The sequence below is a fragment of the Gymnogyps californianus genome, chromosome 6, assembly GCF_018139145.2.
Source record: "Gymnogyps californianus isolate 813 chromosome 6, ASM1813914v2, whole genome shotgun sequence".
Lineage (NCBI taxonomy): Eukaryota > Metazoa > Chordata > Aves > Accipitriformes > Cathartidae > Gymnogyps > Gymnogyps californianus.
The window spans coordinates 18,311,228-18,326,608 of record NC_059476.1 but is presented as its reverse complement, the minus strand read 5'-3'; the positions used below and the strand labels follow the sequence as shown (position 1 = coordinate 18,326,608).

General features: G+C 35.5%; 1 protein-coding gene across 4 annotated transcripts in view; it reads left to right on the top strand.

The window, feature by feature from the left end:
• Positions 1 to 15,381, top strand: part of CPEB3 (cytoplasmic polyadenylation element binding protein 3) — an 86,858-nt gene that overhangs the window by 18,503 nt on the left and 52,974 nt on the right. For 2 of the 4 annotated variants that reach the window (XM_050899216.1, XM_050899217.1), the window contains exon 2: positions 6,727 to 6,886. In XM_050899216.1, the coding sequence (XP_050755173.1) occupies positions 6,727 to 6,886 (160 nt within the window). The remainder of the gene's footprint in view (positions 1 to 6,726; positions 6,887 to 15,381) is intronic. The other 2 variants (XM_050899220.1, XM_050899219.1) reach the window with 1 other exon arrangement.

The window sequence follows — 15,381 nt, the reverse complement described above, 5'->3', positions numbered from 1 at the left end:
ATATTAGTTTTTGTAGTTTTATATAATGCCTGTTCTATCTCTTCCTATTTCTGTGTTTTTTAGTTCATTTGGAAATAAAAATTGCAATAAAACCTTTACCTTTCTTTGTGGAAAAATTGTTTGAGTAGGTCAAGTTTTCAAGGCTTTTGGATTCAATCTGAGTTCTTGCATGTTAGCTATAAAAATTTATATAACACAAACAAGATGATTAAATATTGTTAACTAGAGTTCTGAAATGTTATTTTTCAAATTGTATGGAAATGTTTCCATAATCTATATACAATCAGGTATTGTTTTATATTTGTATTGAACTTCATTATTTTTCTTAGCTTTTTGAACAAGCTTTAAAAAATTCACCTTTTGCCCAGTGAACTTCTGAACACCTGTGAAAGTAAAATGTGCTACAGTTAGTTGTAAGAAAAGACAAATGTATGAAAAGTTGATGTGTTTCTTCTGTGGGCATTCCAAGAGCAATAATAACATAAGAAAACATTCCCCTTTTTGTTCCAGTAAAGGAACATAATAAATCGGGCTTAGTTTAATACTATCCAAAATTAACTGGAAAGATCAAAAAAGAAAGTGGAATTAAAATAAAATTCCATTAAGACTTAGTACTAGTAGCTCTGCTGTAATGTTCTTTATCATGGGCATAGGTGAATTTACCTATTTTTCCCTCCTACCTACATTTTATGCCTTCTTATTTGTTTTGTTTTATTTTATATTTTAATGAAATCCAATATAAGGAAAAAATTACTGAAATTTCTGGTTATTCTAGTTCTGCGTGCATCTGTGTTGTCAGTCAAGTTGTTACTGGCAGCATTCTAGCACCAAGCTGCAAAGGAAATAACACTTGCTGTTTACAGGGTTTTTTTATTCTTTTGCAAAGTGATCATTTTACTTTACCATGTGACCATATTCCTCAGATTTCCTATCTTTTGAAAGATTTTTTTTTTTCCTTTTTTTAAATTTTACTGAGAATGCAACTGGGATTGCATCACAGCTGAAGCTGCTAGGACCTAAAGACTGCTCAATGAGTATTTAGAGCCTGCTATGTGATCATTCATGTGCACCATCATGGCAGATTAAGCATGTCCCAAGCCGAACTTCCGTAATACTTTTTTTGCAGTTGCTGGTTTTGCTGCTTTGGATTGGGATACTGGAGCAAGACAAACTTGTTTTCCTTGTGTTCTTAGTAATAACCTCTGCTGCAGGTGCTAGAACAGAGTGAGTGAGCCCAGTTTAAAACAGTGCTGGGATTTTACCCCGTATTTATTCAAAGCTGTGCTTCCATTGACTTCAGCTTTAGTTGGCAATGCTTAGCAATCCTGTGCAGCCAAATCCAGGCTTATGTCAGGCACAGAAGACTGAAACACAGCAGTGACCACAGTGAAGGAAGCTTGCATTGATACGGAAGTTGTTTAAGCCATAAGAATTTTAGCCATTCCCCAGCATCTCATCTCTTCATTCTGATCAAAATACTACATGTAATGTCCCAGAATCTAGTAAGTAAAAAATGCTGAGACTTCTGTAAGCCTAACTGGTGTTTTGGTATTCTCCTGGAAACAGTTAATAGTTCAGTGAGTGGAGGCCATCTTGTTGCTTGGCAGAGTTGGGCTGTGTTGTGCCATATACTGGTGCAGGAAGCTTGAAAATCTAGGGCAGCATGAAAATGTAGAGCACTGAAATAAATTACTGAAACTGAGATATTGTTCAACATACAGGAAGCTTGGAAGATTAATAGGAAGTCAGTTAGCAGATGGACTGAAATATATAGACACAGGAAAATGTATCTTTGGAAGGGTCTAGGTACCTGAGGTTTTGCTGCTTGCGTACTAAAAAATAGGCAGATCAGGTGCATCTCTTGGCTCAATGTGTATTTTATGCTACAGATGCAGATGACCATGCCAATAAGGATTCAACACATGCAAAAATACATGGTTAAGGATTTTGAGTATGGACGATAGCTAGGCTTGGGCAACGTGTTAGATTCCTGACATGCCTTCTCAGGGTAAAAATGTTTACTTTGTGACTGTAGTTTAATCAATTAATGGTCAAGTGTCTTTGCTGTCATAATCCTCTGCAGAGACAGAAGAAAAAGATACAGCTTCAGGTTTTGGAGCAAGGTGCATGTTCTCCATGTCTCTGCCATAGGATATGTTGGTCATTTCCTTTTTTAGTTCATTAGTTCCAATTACTTTGGGCTACCTGTTCAAGCTGAAAGAGGTAGTGAGGAAGCCAGGCTGTATTAAGGTCCATTTAATGCCTATTATGGCCCTAGCTATAGATCTGGTCTTGGCTTTGTCATCCATAATGTAGTCATATATTGTTTTCACGTTCTTTACTTTTCCCTCTTACCAGTAAAGACACGGTTTGTGTATCTATTGGGAGGGAACCGAAGTAGTGCTAGGTATGCCTTGCCCTTACATGCCCATGCTCTGAGTCTGAAGAGGGCAGGACAAAGCACACCACATTACAGGGTATGACAAAGAGAAAAATTTCTTTTGATTTCAAATGATACACATACATGTCAATTACATAGTTAAGGTAGTGCTAAGTAATCTTTGTTTCGTAATTAAGATAACTTTAAGAATGTCTTTTCCCCTCTTGGAATTTGCTGACACACTGATGACACCTCAGCCATCTCCTGGAATAAGCAACACAGGCATCTGTCCTAGAGATAAACAGACCTCTTCAAAGCACTGTTTTGATATATTCCTGGAGCTGGTTCATTATGTGTATTGGATGGAGACTAGAGACCTCTGAAAAATTATTATGGTCGTGTAATTAAAGACTAGCATAATACATATGCACAGAAGTGTAAAATGCAGGTAAAATGCGAATTATTGTATTTTCTCATTTTAGTGTCTTGACTCTGCAGTTATTTTTTGGCAAAGTTACTGTTTGGGTTTTTTTTTAATTGACAGACAGATTATAGACACTGTATTTTGTGACATTTTTAATCAGCTTTACAAGTAAGATATTTAAAGGTAGAAAGTTGAGACCCAACTTCAACTGAAGGTCCATTTCATTTTGTGATCCTTCCAAAATCTGATTCTGCATATGCATTTGTAATTTTTCACTATGCTTAACATATACACTTTGAAGAAGTCTGTCATGGATGAATGTATAGATAACAGCCAAGGGCTGGAATTTAAAGTTCTGGGACCCATATCTTCTCTAAAAGTTGTTATTACTAAGCTGTTTTTATTTCTTTCAAGACTACTGTAAGAACTGAAATATGCTGCCATATACACAAGCAGCTAACAAGGGAGGAGCTGCTGTCTGTACACAGCAAAAGTACAATCCAACATGGGCAGGCTGGACTTTGCTAACTTAATGATTGCTGTGTAGCCAAAGGCAGTGCCTTGTAGCTGGAGATTTCTCTTCTACCCATAATGTAGTTTATCTAAGTAGGTCTTAGGATCTTTGTCTTCTCTAGAAGGTCCCAGGAGATTTTCCAGACTTGCTGGATTCTCAAACTTCTTTTCCAAGTTTTTTATTCTGCTTTATCATTCTGTATTTTATATTTTGATTTCCATTCATGGTCCTACTCCCAGAACTTCCTTGCAAAGTTCTCATGTGCTACTAAGGACCTTTATGAATTGTTTCCATTGTTGGGATTGTTTGGCAGTAGATCGGTACCCTGTGGAAACAATGCAAAAGGCAAATCCGGGAGATGGAACAGTATCAGTTCACAAAACCAGGAGAACCTGTTCATGCTGAGAAATAAGGAAACATCATCCTGTGCGTGTGTGTGCAGAAGCACCAGGCTTGGAAGAAATTGCTGAATTTAGGAAACAATCTTCAAATCTGCTGAGTATAAATGAGTTACTACTGAAATGAAAGCTACTAAGAAAAATGGTAGTAGCCCTTTTACTTAGGAGCTAGAATGTTAGCCCTGACTTGTTCATTTTACCACCCACACTACAGAATCTGTAGTCAGCATGCGTTATACTTATGCACATGCCACAACATACTCGTAAAAATTTGTTGTGCCTCAGTTTCCTTTACTTGATTTAGCTTGCTCAGGTATTATAGTGGGAAGTGTTATAATTGCCTATGTAAAGGCTTTTGATTAAATTGATCTTCCTGTGTCCAGTGTAGGTCTCATTTCATCTTGAAAATATATTGCAGGTTTGTATGCACCTTGAAAGGTTAGAAAGATCCTGCAATCTAGCAAACCTGTCCTGTATAGCCTTGCCTTTGATGCTTTGATTTTTTTTCTCCCTTTTTTTCACATGTGTCCATGTGCACAGCTCCTTGGGAAGTTTTAGAACAAAGTAGGACCTCCCAGGGATTTGCTGCTATAGTAGCATACTTAAAATATAACATACATATGTTAATAAAGGACAATTAAATTCAATTTGTAGGCTGTGTCCTCATCTGAACTCACTCCTTCCGGCCTCTAAGACTGTAATCTCAGGAATGTTTAAAGCTGGAATAAACTATCATTATGGCAAAAGCAGCAGTCCTGCCCTTTTGCTCTCCTGCCAGTGTTGGTTTTGCCAGCTCAGCTCTGCTACAGCTGTATAGTAAACCAGATTAGGGGACTGATCTGACTGAAAAATACTTCCCCACCCCTATTTAGGATATAAGCTGTATGCTTTCATATTTTCTTTTCAAAAAGATGCTATGGTTCAGTACTGTAACACCTGACCTGTTTACATATTCACAGTACAGGTATTTAAAAGGTATTTAAAAGAAACAAATAGAAAAAGACAACTAAAATTCGTGCTTTGAGGGAATAATATAGATCCTATTTAATCAAGTTACTAATATATCACAAGAATGGATTTTTTTTTTTTTTTTTTTACATCCAAGTTACACTTTTTCTTTTCAATCTAGCCTTGCATTTCTTTTAAGGAAGTAAATATGAAATAAAACAAACTCTTCTCTCCTACTGCATATTACCAAGCAGTGGGTTGTTTTAACCAAAATAAAGTTTTCTGTTAGGAAAAAAAATTACCTCAGTGTTTTGCTTTTTTAATTTGGTCCCTCCCTGCCCCCATCTATTTTAGATTTCCTGGGCATAAATTTTATTTTATATTCCATATGTATTGATCCACTTGGATAGGTGAACAAGTACTCTTTTAAATACGGTATACAAATGTTGGCATTCTAAGCAGCTGTAGAAGACATAAAAATCATCAACAATGAAAACTGAAAATCAGTGAGCTTGTTTGAACTTTAGTGCTTAGTATAGCTTCTAACAGAAATCAAGTACTATTCTTTGGACATCATGTTTGACTCTCAGAACATGCTCAATAGATGAAATAAATGTGTGAAGAAAATAACGCTAGTCCACTTATAGAAAATACAACACTAGCATGTTGGAGAAGGGAAGTGGGATCTTCAGTTTAGAGTAGGCAGGCTGTGGGAACATGAGATTTTTGGCAGTAAGAAGATCTGTATTTCAGAGCTTTCTGTAACAGCAAACTTTTAATAACGTGTATTTATTTGAATTCCAGAACAGGAATACTAAAAGAAAGCTTAATTATACCCGTGAACTCATTCTCTCCTTTAGTTTTATTTAACGACAACCTAAGAAAAAGAGGGTTCAAGAGAAATAATACTTATTAAGACAAAAGTTTTGTTACATTTTCTATGGATACTGCTGCTTCTTGTCTGAGGATTTTAGATTTTATTCTTTCAAGAAAGAAGATTATCTTGTAGTAACCAGCATGTGGAAAACATTGTTCCAGGAATTTTGGGGGCATGTTACAATGAACGTTTCAGTTTGCACAGTAGAATGTTATACCACTGTTTATTAACTGTAGCATAATATAGTGTACAAAAATACCCTGCTATCTTTTACATACTTGTGCTTTACTTTTTAATGATAGTGATGAGACTAAGAAAATTAATGTTTTTTAGAAACTGTCTGACTACAAGTGGCCCTTCTGTTATGCTGTCCCATTGCACACAGTACTCTAGATACATGGGCATAGGTAGATTGTTCCCTCCATAAGATTGTTCCTGAACTTTGAAACTGGTTATTTTAATAGGCCTGCTAAAGGTTGTTTGTGGTTTGTTTTTTTTTTTTTCTTTTTCCCTTTTACTTACTTAAAAACCAGAAGCTGAACTACAGTGAATTAAAAATGAGAGATTTAAACAATACAAACCAACCCTTGCTCAGGTTTTTGAGTGCCCTAGTGTGAAAGAGTTGCATATCCTATCTTGCTTATTGTTTTGTCTTGCATCTAGTGTACTTCCCTTAAACCTGTGAGATTCATGTTAGACATTTGAAGAATTACTTGGTACTTTCTGGAACAAATGTGCCTGCTGGCGCCTTGAGCATTGCTTGCTTCTGCTCTAATGTTAAGGTAGCACTGTGACAGAAGGCAGATGATGAAGCTGTAAAACAAAAATCTCCGAACTCTGAAACAATTTCATTTCTCCAGTGTAAACATTAATATTGCTTTATTTCTAAGTTCTTATTTAAATTATAATGTTTAGAATTAACTATTGTTTGTATCTATATTTTTAGAACTATTAAAAAGCCTCTCTGCATAGCTGTACTGGTGAAAGCAGCGGTTGCAAAATGAAGGGTATCATTGTAACGACTGTAGGTTTATATTTATCAATTTTTTTTGTAATATAAAAAGTTCTATCAAGAAGAAATGTAGAATTGGATGCTGGAATTTTATACAATAAGAAATGAGCTTGTGTTAGAAAATGATTTTTTCTGTAACAGTCTTTCTTTCCTTTTTTGTTTTTTTCTTCTAGGACCGGAATAGGCCCTATGACACTTTTAACTTGCACTCTTTGGAAAATTCCTTAATGGATATGATAAGGACTGATCATGAGCCTCTGAAAGGTAAACACTACCCTCCCAGTGGCCCACCAATGAGTTTCGCTGATATAATGTGGAGGAATCATTTTACAGGTTAGGAATATTCATATGTCCATGCTTGCTTGGTGTTTAAACAAAAATCAGCTTTTCAGTATTGCTGTAAACTTTTTGCTAATGAATGAGTTGTCAGTTATGTAAAACTTCTGTTTTCCCATCTTAAGATAATCATCTCTGCTGTTGGAAGATAAGGTGAACTGTGTATACATTTATTGTAAGTGTGCAATCATAATATTATCCAACTGGCATTTCTGAAACCTGGTTTTGTGTATGAGCAAATTGCACAGTTGGGTCTCCTGCTGCAGTCACTGAGTTCAGAAAATGTGTAGTGCAACTGGAGTCCAATTGTTATGTTCAACATCTTATTCAAAATTAATACTACTCTTATTTTTGGATCATCAGCTAGTATACAGGGTTCTAAAACAACCACTGTATCACACTTACTCTCTACAGTTGTTTCAGGTTTCTTTTAAAAAAATGGATCTTCATTTAGATTTCAGATTGTTAGGGGGAGCCAAAAGCTATTAGATGTTGTTAAGTGCTGGGAAAGTTTTGATTATTTATGCCACTAAACTGTGTTTGTTCTACCAGGTGTAGCATTGGAGATCAGAAACCATTTCTGATACTTAGCTGATACTGAATAGTGAAAGGTTGTGGCAGCATTTCAATGAATAAATATTCCTGATCGACCTGCACACTCCTCTGTCTTAATCTTTCATTGGTTAAGTTTAAAAATAGGTACACATTCCTGCTCACATGCATTCTTGCTGACTTTGAAGATGGAAGCTAGTAGTAAGCCATATACAAAGGAAGTATTGAACTAGAAATGATTCCCAAACTCTAAGAAGTCAGGACACTGGAACTGATAGAGAAGAAATTTAGTTGTGTGTGGCACTTCCTATGCTAATGCTTATATACATACTTTTCTGATGTCACAATTGCCTCATTTGCTCCCTTCCCCATTTATATATTACATGTGGAAAAATATTTTTTCTTGGTCTAAGCTCTTGTGCCTTTTTCACCATCTTTCTGGGTACAGAGGTTTTTTATAACTATACCAAATTGGGTTCTGTACTCTCAGCTCTTTTAACCTGTGCTTTCCACTATTATCTTGAAATTTGCTGTGCTATGGCCTTCACGTGTCTTTAACCATTATTCAGCTGTCTAAAATGGCAAGAAATACTGTCTCATGTCTATTCTGATCATAGTCCTCCAAAATAAGTGTTAACCTGAAACTTAGAAAAAACAAACTCAACAAAATTGAGATTTCTGCTGGATATACATTTCATATGGTTGGTATTAAAAAAAAAAAAAAAATCCAAATTGCTAGTAAGTAGATTTAAGTATTTATTGTATCTTATTAAATGTATTATAATCTAGCTAAAATGCCATGTTTTTTTAAATCAGTATTTATTTCAATATACAAATTGAGACCAATTTCTTAAAGACTGAATTTCCATATGAACCTAAGCATGGTAAAAATGAGAATGATTGGATTAGTAATTGTATTACTTCAGAAAAAGACTTTAACATCATATAAGTGCGATTTTGCTTATACTTTTATTATTGTCTCTTTATAACCATTTTAAAATGTTTTTTGATTGGAGTATTAGCACATAAAATAATAATGGGTACAAATCTTTAATTCTTTTGTGTTGTTGGGTCATTCTATCAGGAATAGTTTTCCAATACTCAGCTGAACTAGTCTATGTAAGTGTTGCAAGTGGCATATTCCACAGCTGCCCCTGAGTGTCATAACGCTATTTAATGTTGGTGTTTTGCATAAATTAGAAATGAAATTCTTGGTTTCATTAAGCATCTTCATGCTTTTCAAGAAAAGTATCCTGTCCAAAACAAACTTAATATTTTCATCTCTACTTTCATCCAATTTACATAGGAGACTGACTAATTTAAATGGACATTTGAAAGTAGTAGGAACTGTTTCCCTCTGCTCAAAAAGTAAAACCAAAGAGTTGGATATTAATTGTAAAGTTTGAATTGATCTTTTCCATTTGCCAGTGGGACTGTTAGCTTTACTTTTTCTCTAACAAACATTTCTGTCACTTACTGGATATGCTCTTTCTATCTCATTGTCTCACTCAGTGCTGCTCACCTGTTTTGGCCTTCCTGCCTCGTTACTTAGCTCTCTTCCAGTGTCCAGTCCAGTAACAGTTGGAGAAGTCTTGTTTACTATTAGTTATCTCTCTCTGCCTCTGCCCAGCTGTTTTTTTTCCCATTGATATAGTTAATTCCCTGTCTTGCTTTCTTTTCCTCCTCCCTCTAACTACAGGGCTTACTTTGCTAACCGCCAGCCTTGGCTTGACCTAGCGTGCACGTTCCTGTACTCCTGTTTTAACACTATGCAGCATGATCGGCAATATTTGTAAGAGTGGCTGTTTCAGGACATGTTCATTATCCCTTCCAAGAAGTGTTGTCTTCCTCTATGTTAACAGATCTATGTTACTATTTTAACTGAATCCTTTTCATAAAAACCTAACTATTTTTCTGCAAACATTGATCCACTCCTCAAATCACTTTCCTATTGCATTTTCATTGTTGCCTTTTCCATGAAAATTGGTCTTGACTCTTCCCCTGTACCTCCAACTTTCTGCTTTTCCTCTACCAAAGATGCAGAAGATTTTCAACTACTGTCCTTCTCTGCACCTTCCTCAGATTTCACTTAATCTTGTCTTCTAAACTCACTTGCTTTTTTCTTATTTATCCCACTCTCCTCTGGCTCTCCTCCTTAAAGTGGCAGCACATTTTAGTCTGTAATCACCTTGAGAAAGTAAGTGATCGACTCTGCTTGCTTTTGCTTGTTTCTTAAGTCATTGTCACATTTTCATTTATTTTCAACTTGAAGCTTTTTGAATATACTGGTTATGTACTTCAGCTTGATTTTTCAGTTCCTCATAGACATTCCTGTGTGAATGCCTCTTGTGTGAAATTTCAACCGCTCTTTCTGGAATCTTATTATCTTAACCAAATCTCAGAGCTACTTCCTGTTCATTTTACCTCCTCTGTCTTTCATAGTACACTGAGTGTGTTTTTTCCCTTTAAATCTTCCCTTCCTCTGGCATCTGTGACTGTTCTCTCTTAGGTTTTGTGTAGCTTTTTCTTGTGTAGATAGAAAGTAAAACAACAAAAATCCTGGTTTAAAAAACAAACAGACAAAGAAAAATAATGAGATGGCTTTCAAATGACTTTTTAAATTGTTCACCTTTTGGTAAACGAGCCTTGTTTTCTCAAACAATTTTAGCTAACAGCACTTACATGTCAGTTGGCCTTCAATTTAAAAATTTGGATAGTAAATATAAGGGGTGAAAAGATGAGTGCCAAAAGCCTCTGATTTTGAAAACAGAAAGATTTAATTCTAGAAAAGCTATACATGTCTTGGAGCCTCCAATGCATATTACAATGTCAGTGCAGCTATTTCAGGATCATTTCAGGCTGCCGCTGGCAACAAAGTCTTCAGCAAATGTGTATTTTTAGAAGTACTGGCTGTATATGTATTCATTAGTAAAATACTGCAGGTGGTTTATCTGAAGTTTGAAACTTTGCTTGGAACATAGCCCCTCCTGGCATATGTGCCCCTTCACATCCCAGCAGATACTTGAAAAAAAAAAAATTATCTTGGGTATAGAACAAGGGCTCTAGATTAGAATGTGGATGGGAGGGTTAACCGTAAAAGACTCTGATGTGAAGACCAAATTGAAATGGTTCTGGGATATTTTCTTCTCATTTTGGGGTGTAAGTTCCTCATGCTCTGCATTGTTCAGTGGAGGTAGTGGAGAAGCTCAGGGGTGAGAAAGGAAGAGTCTATCCTCTTGTTTGTAGTAGTTGAAGCTTCATACCTTCTCTGAATCTGAGGTATGATCAGACTTTGTCCTGCAGGCCATGGAAATCGAGTTTATTTTAAGGTCACCAAAGCAGGTCACTTTATAAAGCATGATCCACTTGGCCTTGAGAGGGCATGTGATTAAGTGACTTTTTTTGGGGGGTGTTGCTTTCAAGTGTGGAACAAGAGAAAGGCTGAAGGATTGTTAGTGCAGCAAAAACTAACTGATCCTCAGTCTTGCAATATTGAATTACTTATATTGAGCGAGTGCTAACTCAGTCTGATTGGCAGGCTGGCTTGGTGCTCTCCAGCTAGGAGAGCTAGGGTCACTTAGTTCTTTTTGGGTGTTTCTTGCTGTAAGAGAGATTTGATACCTAGCTCTGAGGTTTCTGGACTTAGATAAATTACCAGCTTATCCATCTATGTTGCATTTTATCTTGAGCCCAGTCTTGGAAGAAGGTGTTCAGTGTCAGCTCTTGTTCTGTTTCTGTCTAAAACTGATTTCTTTTTCTCAGCTTTTCCTGCCAGATAGGGGTACCCTGCTGTAGGTTCCTGTCTGTCCTTGTAGTTTGGGAACTGTGTAACTTTAGAAATTGTTTGCCATTTTCATGCTTTGAGATCTAAACAATGTAAACTCATTAAAAAGGAAGCCTTATTTTCTTTTCGCCCAAGACAGTTAGGCAGACCTCCTTACCTGCTTTCTCTGCCATCAAGACCAGCTTCAACGTTTTTCTTCTCTTTCAGTCAATACTTGTAAATCCCTTCCTCCTTTCAAAAAGGAGGAAAAAAAGAGGAAAAAAGTACAGTAAAGGAATTGTTAAGCTGCTTCTAGTTAAAGACGAATTACTGTATATGGCCAAGGGTATCTGGTTTTTCCCTGGGTCAGTCATAACCAGGCCTATATGACAGAAGTCTGCAATATCTTCTAAGATGTTTTTCCTGTACTGTCTTATTTATTTTCTGAGTTGCCAATGAAATATATTATGCTCTACAAAAACATGGGAGAGAGTTTTGCTTTAACGAGGAAAGGATATATTTGCAGTATTTTATAACCTGTTGGTATTTACTTACTGCTTCTACCTAATGCTGTAGGGCAAAATTGAATTATCAGAATAGCTATGGGTAGATGCTACTTACTACTGACTGAAACATTTCTTTCCTACATCAGTGTCTCCTGTCTATGGTGTAATATGTCACTGTTGCAATATGTTTATCCATGTCAAACTATTGCGTTACAACACAAACAGAGGCATTCTGATCTATAAAAAATATTTTGATCAGTAGTAACTAGCAGCTGCCTTTGTTCTATTTTTAAATAATTAAATAAGATATTTCAGCTGTGTTAGATCATATGCTATGCACATGTGCTACTGACAGGTCATGAAACTGAATCAAAATATAAAATTGAGGAGAGAAATCATGTCCCTTCGAAATATTTAGTTTAAATTTACTATTACAGTAGATAACTGTAATATTTGGGTTTTATTCTAAATCAGAATGGAAACAAACTTTGTAATGTGCAAATCCCCAACTAACAAAAATTCTGAGGTTTTCATAAAGTATTGATGTGACACATCTTCAAGTATGAGTATTTGGAGACAATACATGTGCAAGGAGAATTTCAAGAGTAGGCTTTATTAAAACTAATGGATATCATACTGTAGAAGGATAAATAAAATATGTGCTGATTATGTCATAATATTTCAGTAGAATGTACATGCTCCCTGACTATCTTAGCATTTATTGTTCTGAGATTGTTTGAGACTTTGAATACAAATGTACAACAGTTCAGAGGTAGAAACAGCATCTGTGGGGAAACTTTCTATCTTGATTTTCAATACTTAATATGAATGACACCCATACATTTGCACAACAGAAAACTGAAGTTACTGGAGTTACTACTTTTTAACTATTGTAAAGATTGTATCAAGTATATGAAAACTAAGTAAAATCTAAGATTTCCTGTTTACATTTAACTTAACTATGTTTATGAGGTTTGACAGCTGTGTTTGAAGATTATATGCAACTTAGACAATATTGTAATACTTCTAGAGTGGACCTTTACTTTTCCATCTTGATACTCAGTTAACTTCAGTGCATGCCACCAGATTTTGTTCAGCTCTAATTGTTCATGACCTTTTTTTAACCAAGCAATAAGTTTGCCACATGACCTGAGAAAAGTGAAGGTGAATGGATCATACTTGTGTTTGCAGTCAGCAGCTGAACACAAAGGTTGTGCAAATAGAACAAATGTTGTCATCTCAGTCCTAGAAATGGTGCCACCCAGTTAGAGCTTTTTGCAACACTTTCGTTAGAAAAAAGTGCACTGTAACAGCATTTCTCAAATCTCGATGCTCATCAGGCACCTTTCTGTAAACGCACATGAAAACCAGAGTGAGCAGACAGATGTGTTTGCACATTAATTTGTGTGTAAAATTAGGCCGCTCAAGCTAATCCTTTTAAAGGAAACATACTCTGTTTCCTTTCCATTTGAAACTCTGCTTATTTAAGAAAATCCTCTAATACTTTTTTTTTCAGTACAGAATATGACCATTAAATGGTTCATATTTCTTAAATTAAAATAAGTGCTTTCTTCAATGATCCTGTAGTATGATCATACTTCCTAATTTGCTGCTGGCATGCAGCATGTCCTTGTCTTTGACCTGCTGAATCTGTTTTGGGCAGGATTGGTGGGGGTTTTTTGTTTGCTTTATTTAGTTTAAGGAGTGGTGATACAGATATCAATTTTTCCTTCTCTTTATTTCCTTTTTTTCATTGTACTATCGAAGACTGGCCTCACAGAAACCTAAAGCTCTTTTTCTTTTTTTTTTTTCCTTTCTCACTTCTCTACTGTTTTGAGGGTTTTGTATATTTTAGCATAGATTGCTAATGGAAAAGTCTGCTTTCGTATTCATTTATTTTATTCCCCCTAAACTTGCCAATAAGAATACCAATATTACTCTTTTGAGTACGGTTCTAGAACTACACGTAGAATGGGTAAATGTGTACATATACTTGTCTACCCCTGACAAGTAAAGCCAAATTTCTATGTTCATCAGGTCTTGCTTTTAAAGTACTAGTATTTTGAAAATATAACTGTTTTCAAGCTAAAAGTGTTTGCAATACTTAAATATATGCAAGACTTTTGTGTTTTATTGGAGCAATGTAATTTACTTATGAAGAGTGCATTTCGTTGTAATGTATATGCTGTTATATTTTATAGGTTGCTTTCTCTACTGATGGCATATATTTAGTCAGTGATAGGAAGAAGTTAGTATCAGTAAGCTTTATTGCTGATATTCATAGCTGATAATTATACACTTTTGTTCACATTGCCACAATATATATTTGCACAGTAAAAATATATATGTGTAAACACAGTAATAGTTCTTCATATTTCCCTTCTAGAAAACAATAGTATTTTTGTTCTGCTGAGTATGTTAATGTGTAAAAGATATGTAAGTCCCAAGTAGGTGTTTCAATTATGGGTGTGAAAAAATAGCAGATAAACTTAACAAAAAGGAGGGGGGGGAGGGGAAAGAAAAAAAGAAAAAAAAAAAACCCAACAGACTTCTTCAGGGAGTTTTTATAATTCTTTATGCAGACCCTTGCTTACACAGTTCTTGCTTTTGAAATTGTTTTGGGCATGTATGTTGAGTTAGTGTAGCATCAATTTCAGGTGTCTATTTTTGGGGAAGAGGGGAGAGAATGATCTGAAGTCTACTCAGGTATAAATGATTAAAATTCTTATATATACACACATGCTTCATGCTTTTTGGCCATTTGTGAATCATGGAGCAAAGACTCATAGTTGAGCTGGAGTATGGGTGCTAGGTTGTGCTGTATGCTAACCCCCGAATACATATGGGTCAAAATAATCTTGTTTCAGATATTTGAGGGAATACTGGTCTTGCTTTGATTTTTGCACTTTTCTGTGTCTAAACTTTGCCCTACCCCACTTGCTACCTATCTGTCCAAATAACTATTGCTGTTTTGTAATGCCTGTTGTTGGCACCAACTTTGAAATCATCTGATAGAAGAGATAAGAATGATAAAGGAGGTATTATTACTAAGGAAGTATAGCACACCTAGTCCTGTTGCCAGTTTCATTTGACCTTGCCAAAGGAGTCTCTAGTCATAACTTGTAAGTGATATCAACAATGATCTTAAGAACTATGTGAGAGGAAGGTCTCATTCCCAGTAAGTTCAGACAGGTCAAAAGCAGGCCAGCTTTGCTGTTTTCTAGCAAATCTTATGCCAAATACCAATTGCTGAATTGCTGTAAGTGGTTGATCTTGGTGAAAATGATGAGGTGTAACAGTGCAAGAAGTTTTACTCAATATATTACCAATGAACATTGTTTCTTGGAACGTTGGTTGTAACATGAAAATGATAAGAATAGTTAACTGTAACCTTAAAAATCCTTCACTGAGTGAGTGTTCATGTGCAGGAGCAGACTGGATTTCACAAGTTCAAAAAACCATAGAGCACTTAAGAAGAGAAAATGAATAAAAAGAGAAAATTAATAAAAAGAGAAAATGAATTCAGAAATCTCTTAAAGCAAAAACAGTAGTTACAGATCTGGAACTGGTTAATCACTGGTGTTTGTTTCAGACATGGGAAAATAATGGTAATGCCAGCACATACATACAAAGATGAAATCAAAGATTGGTTTTATACTTAGTTGTAAACA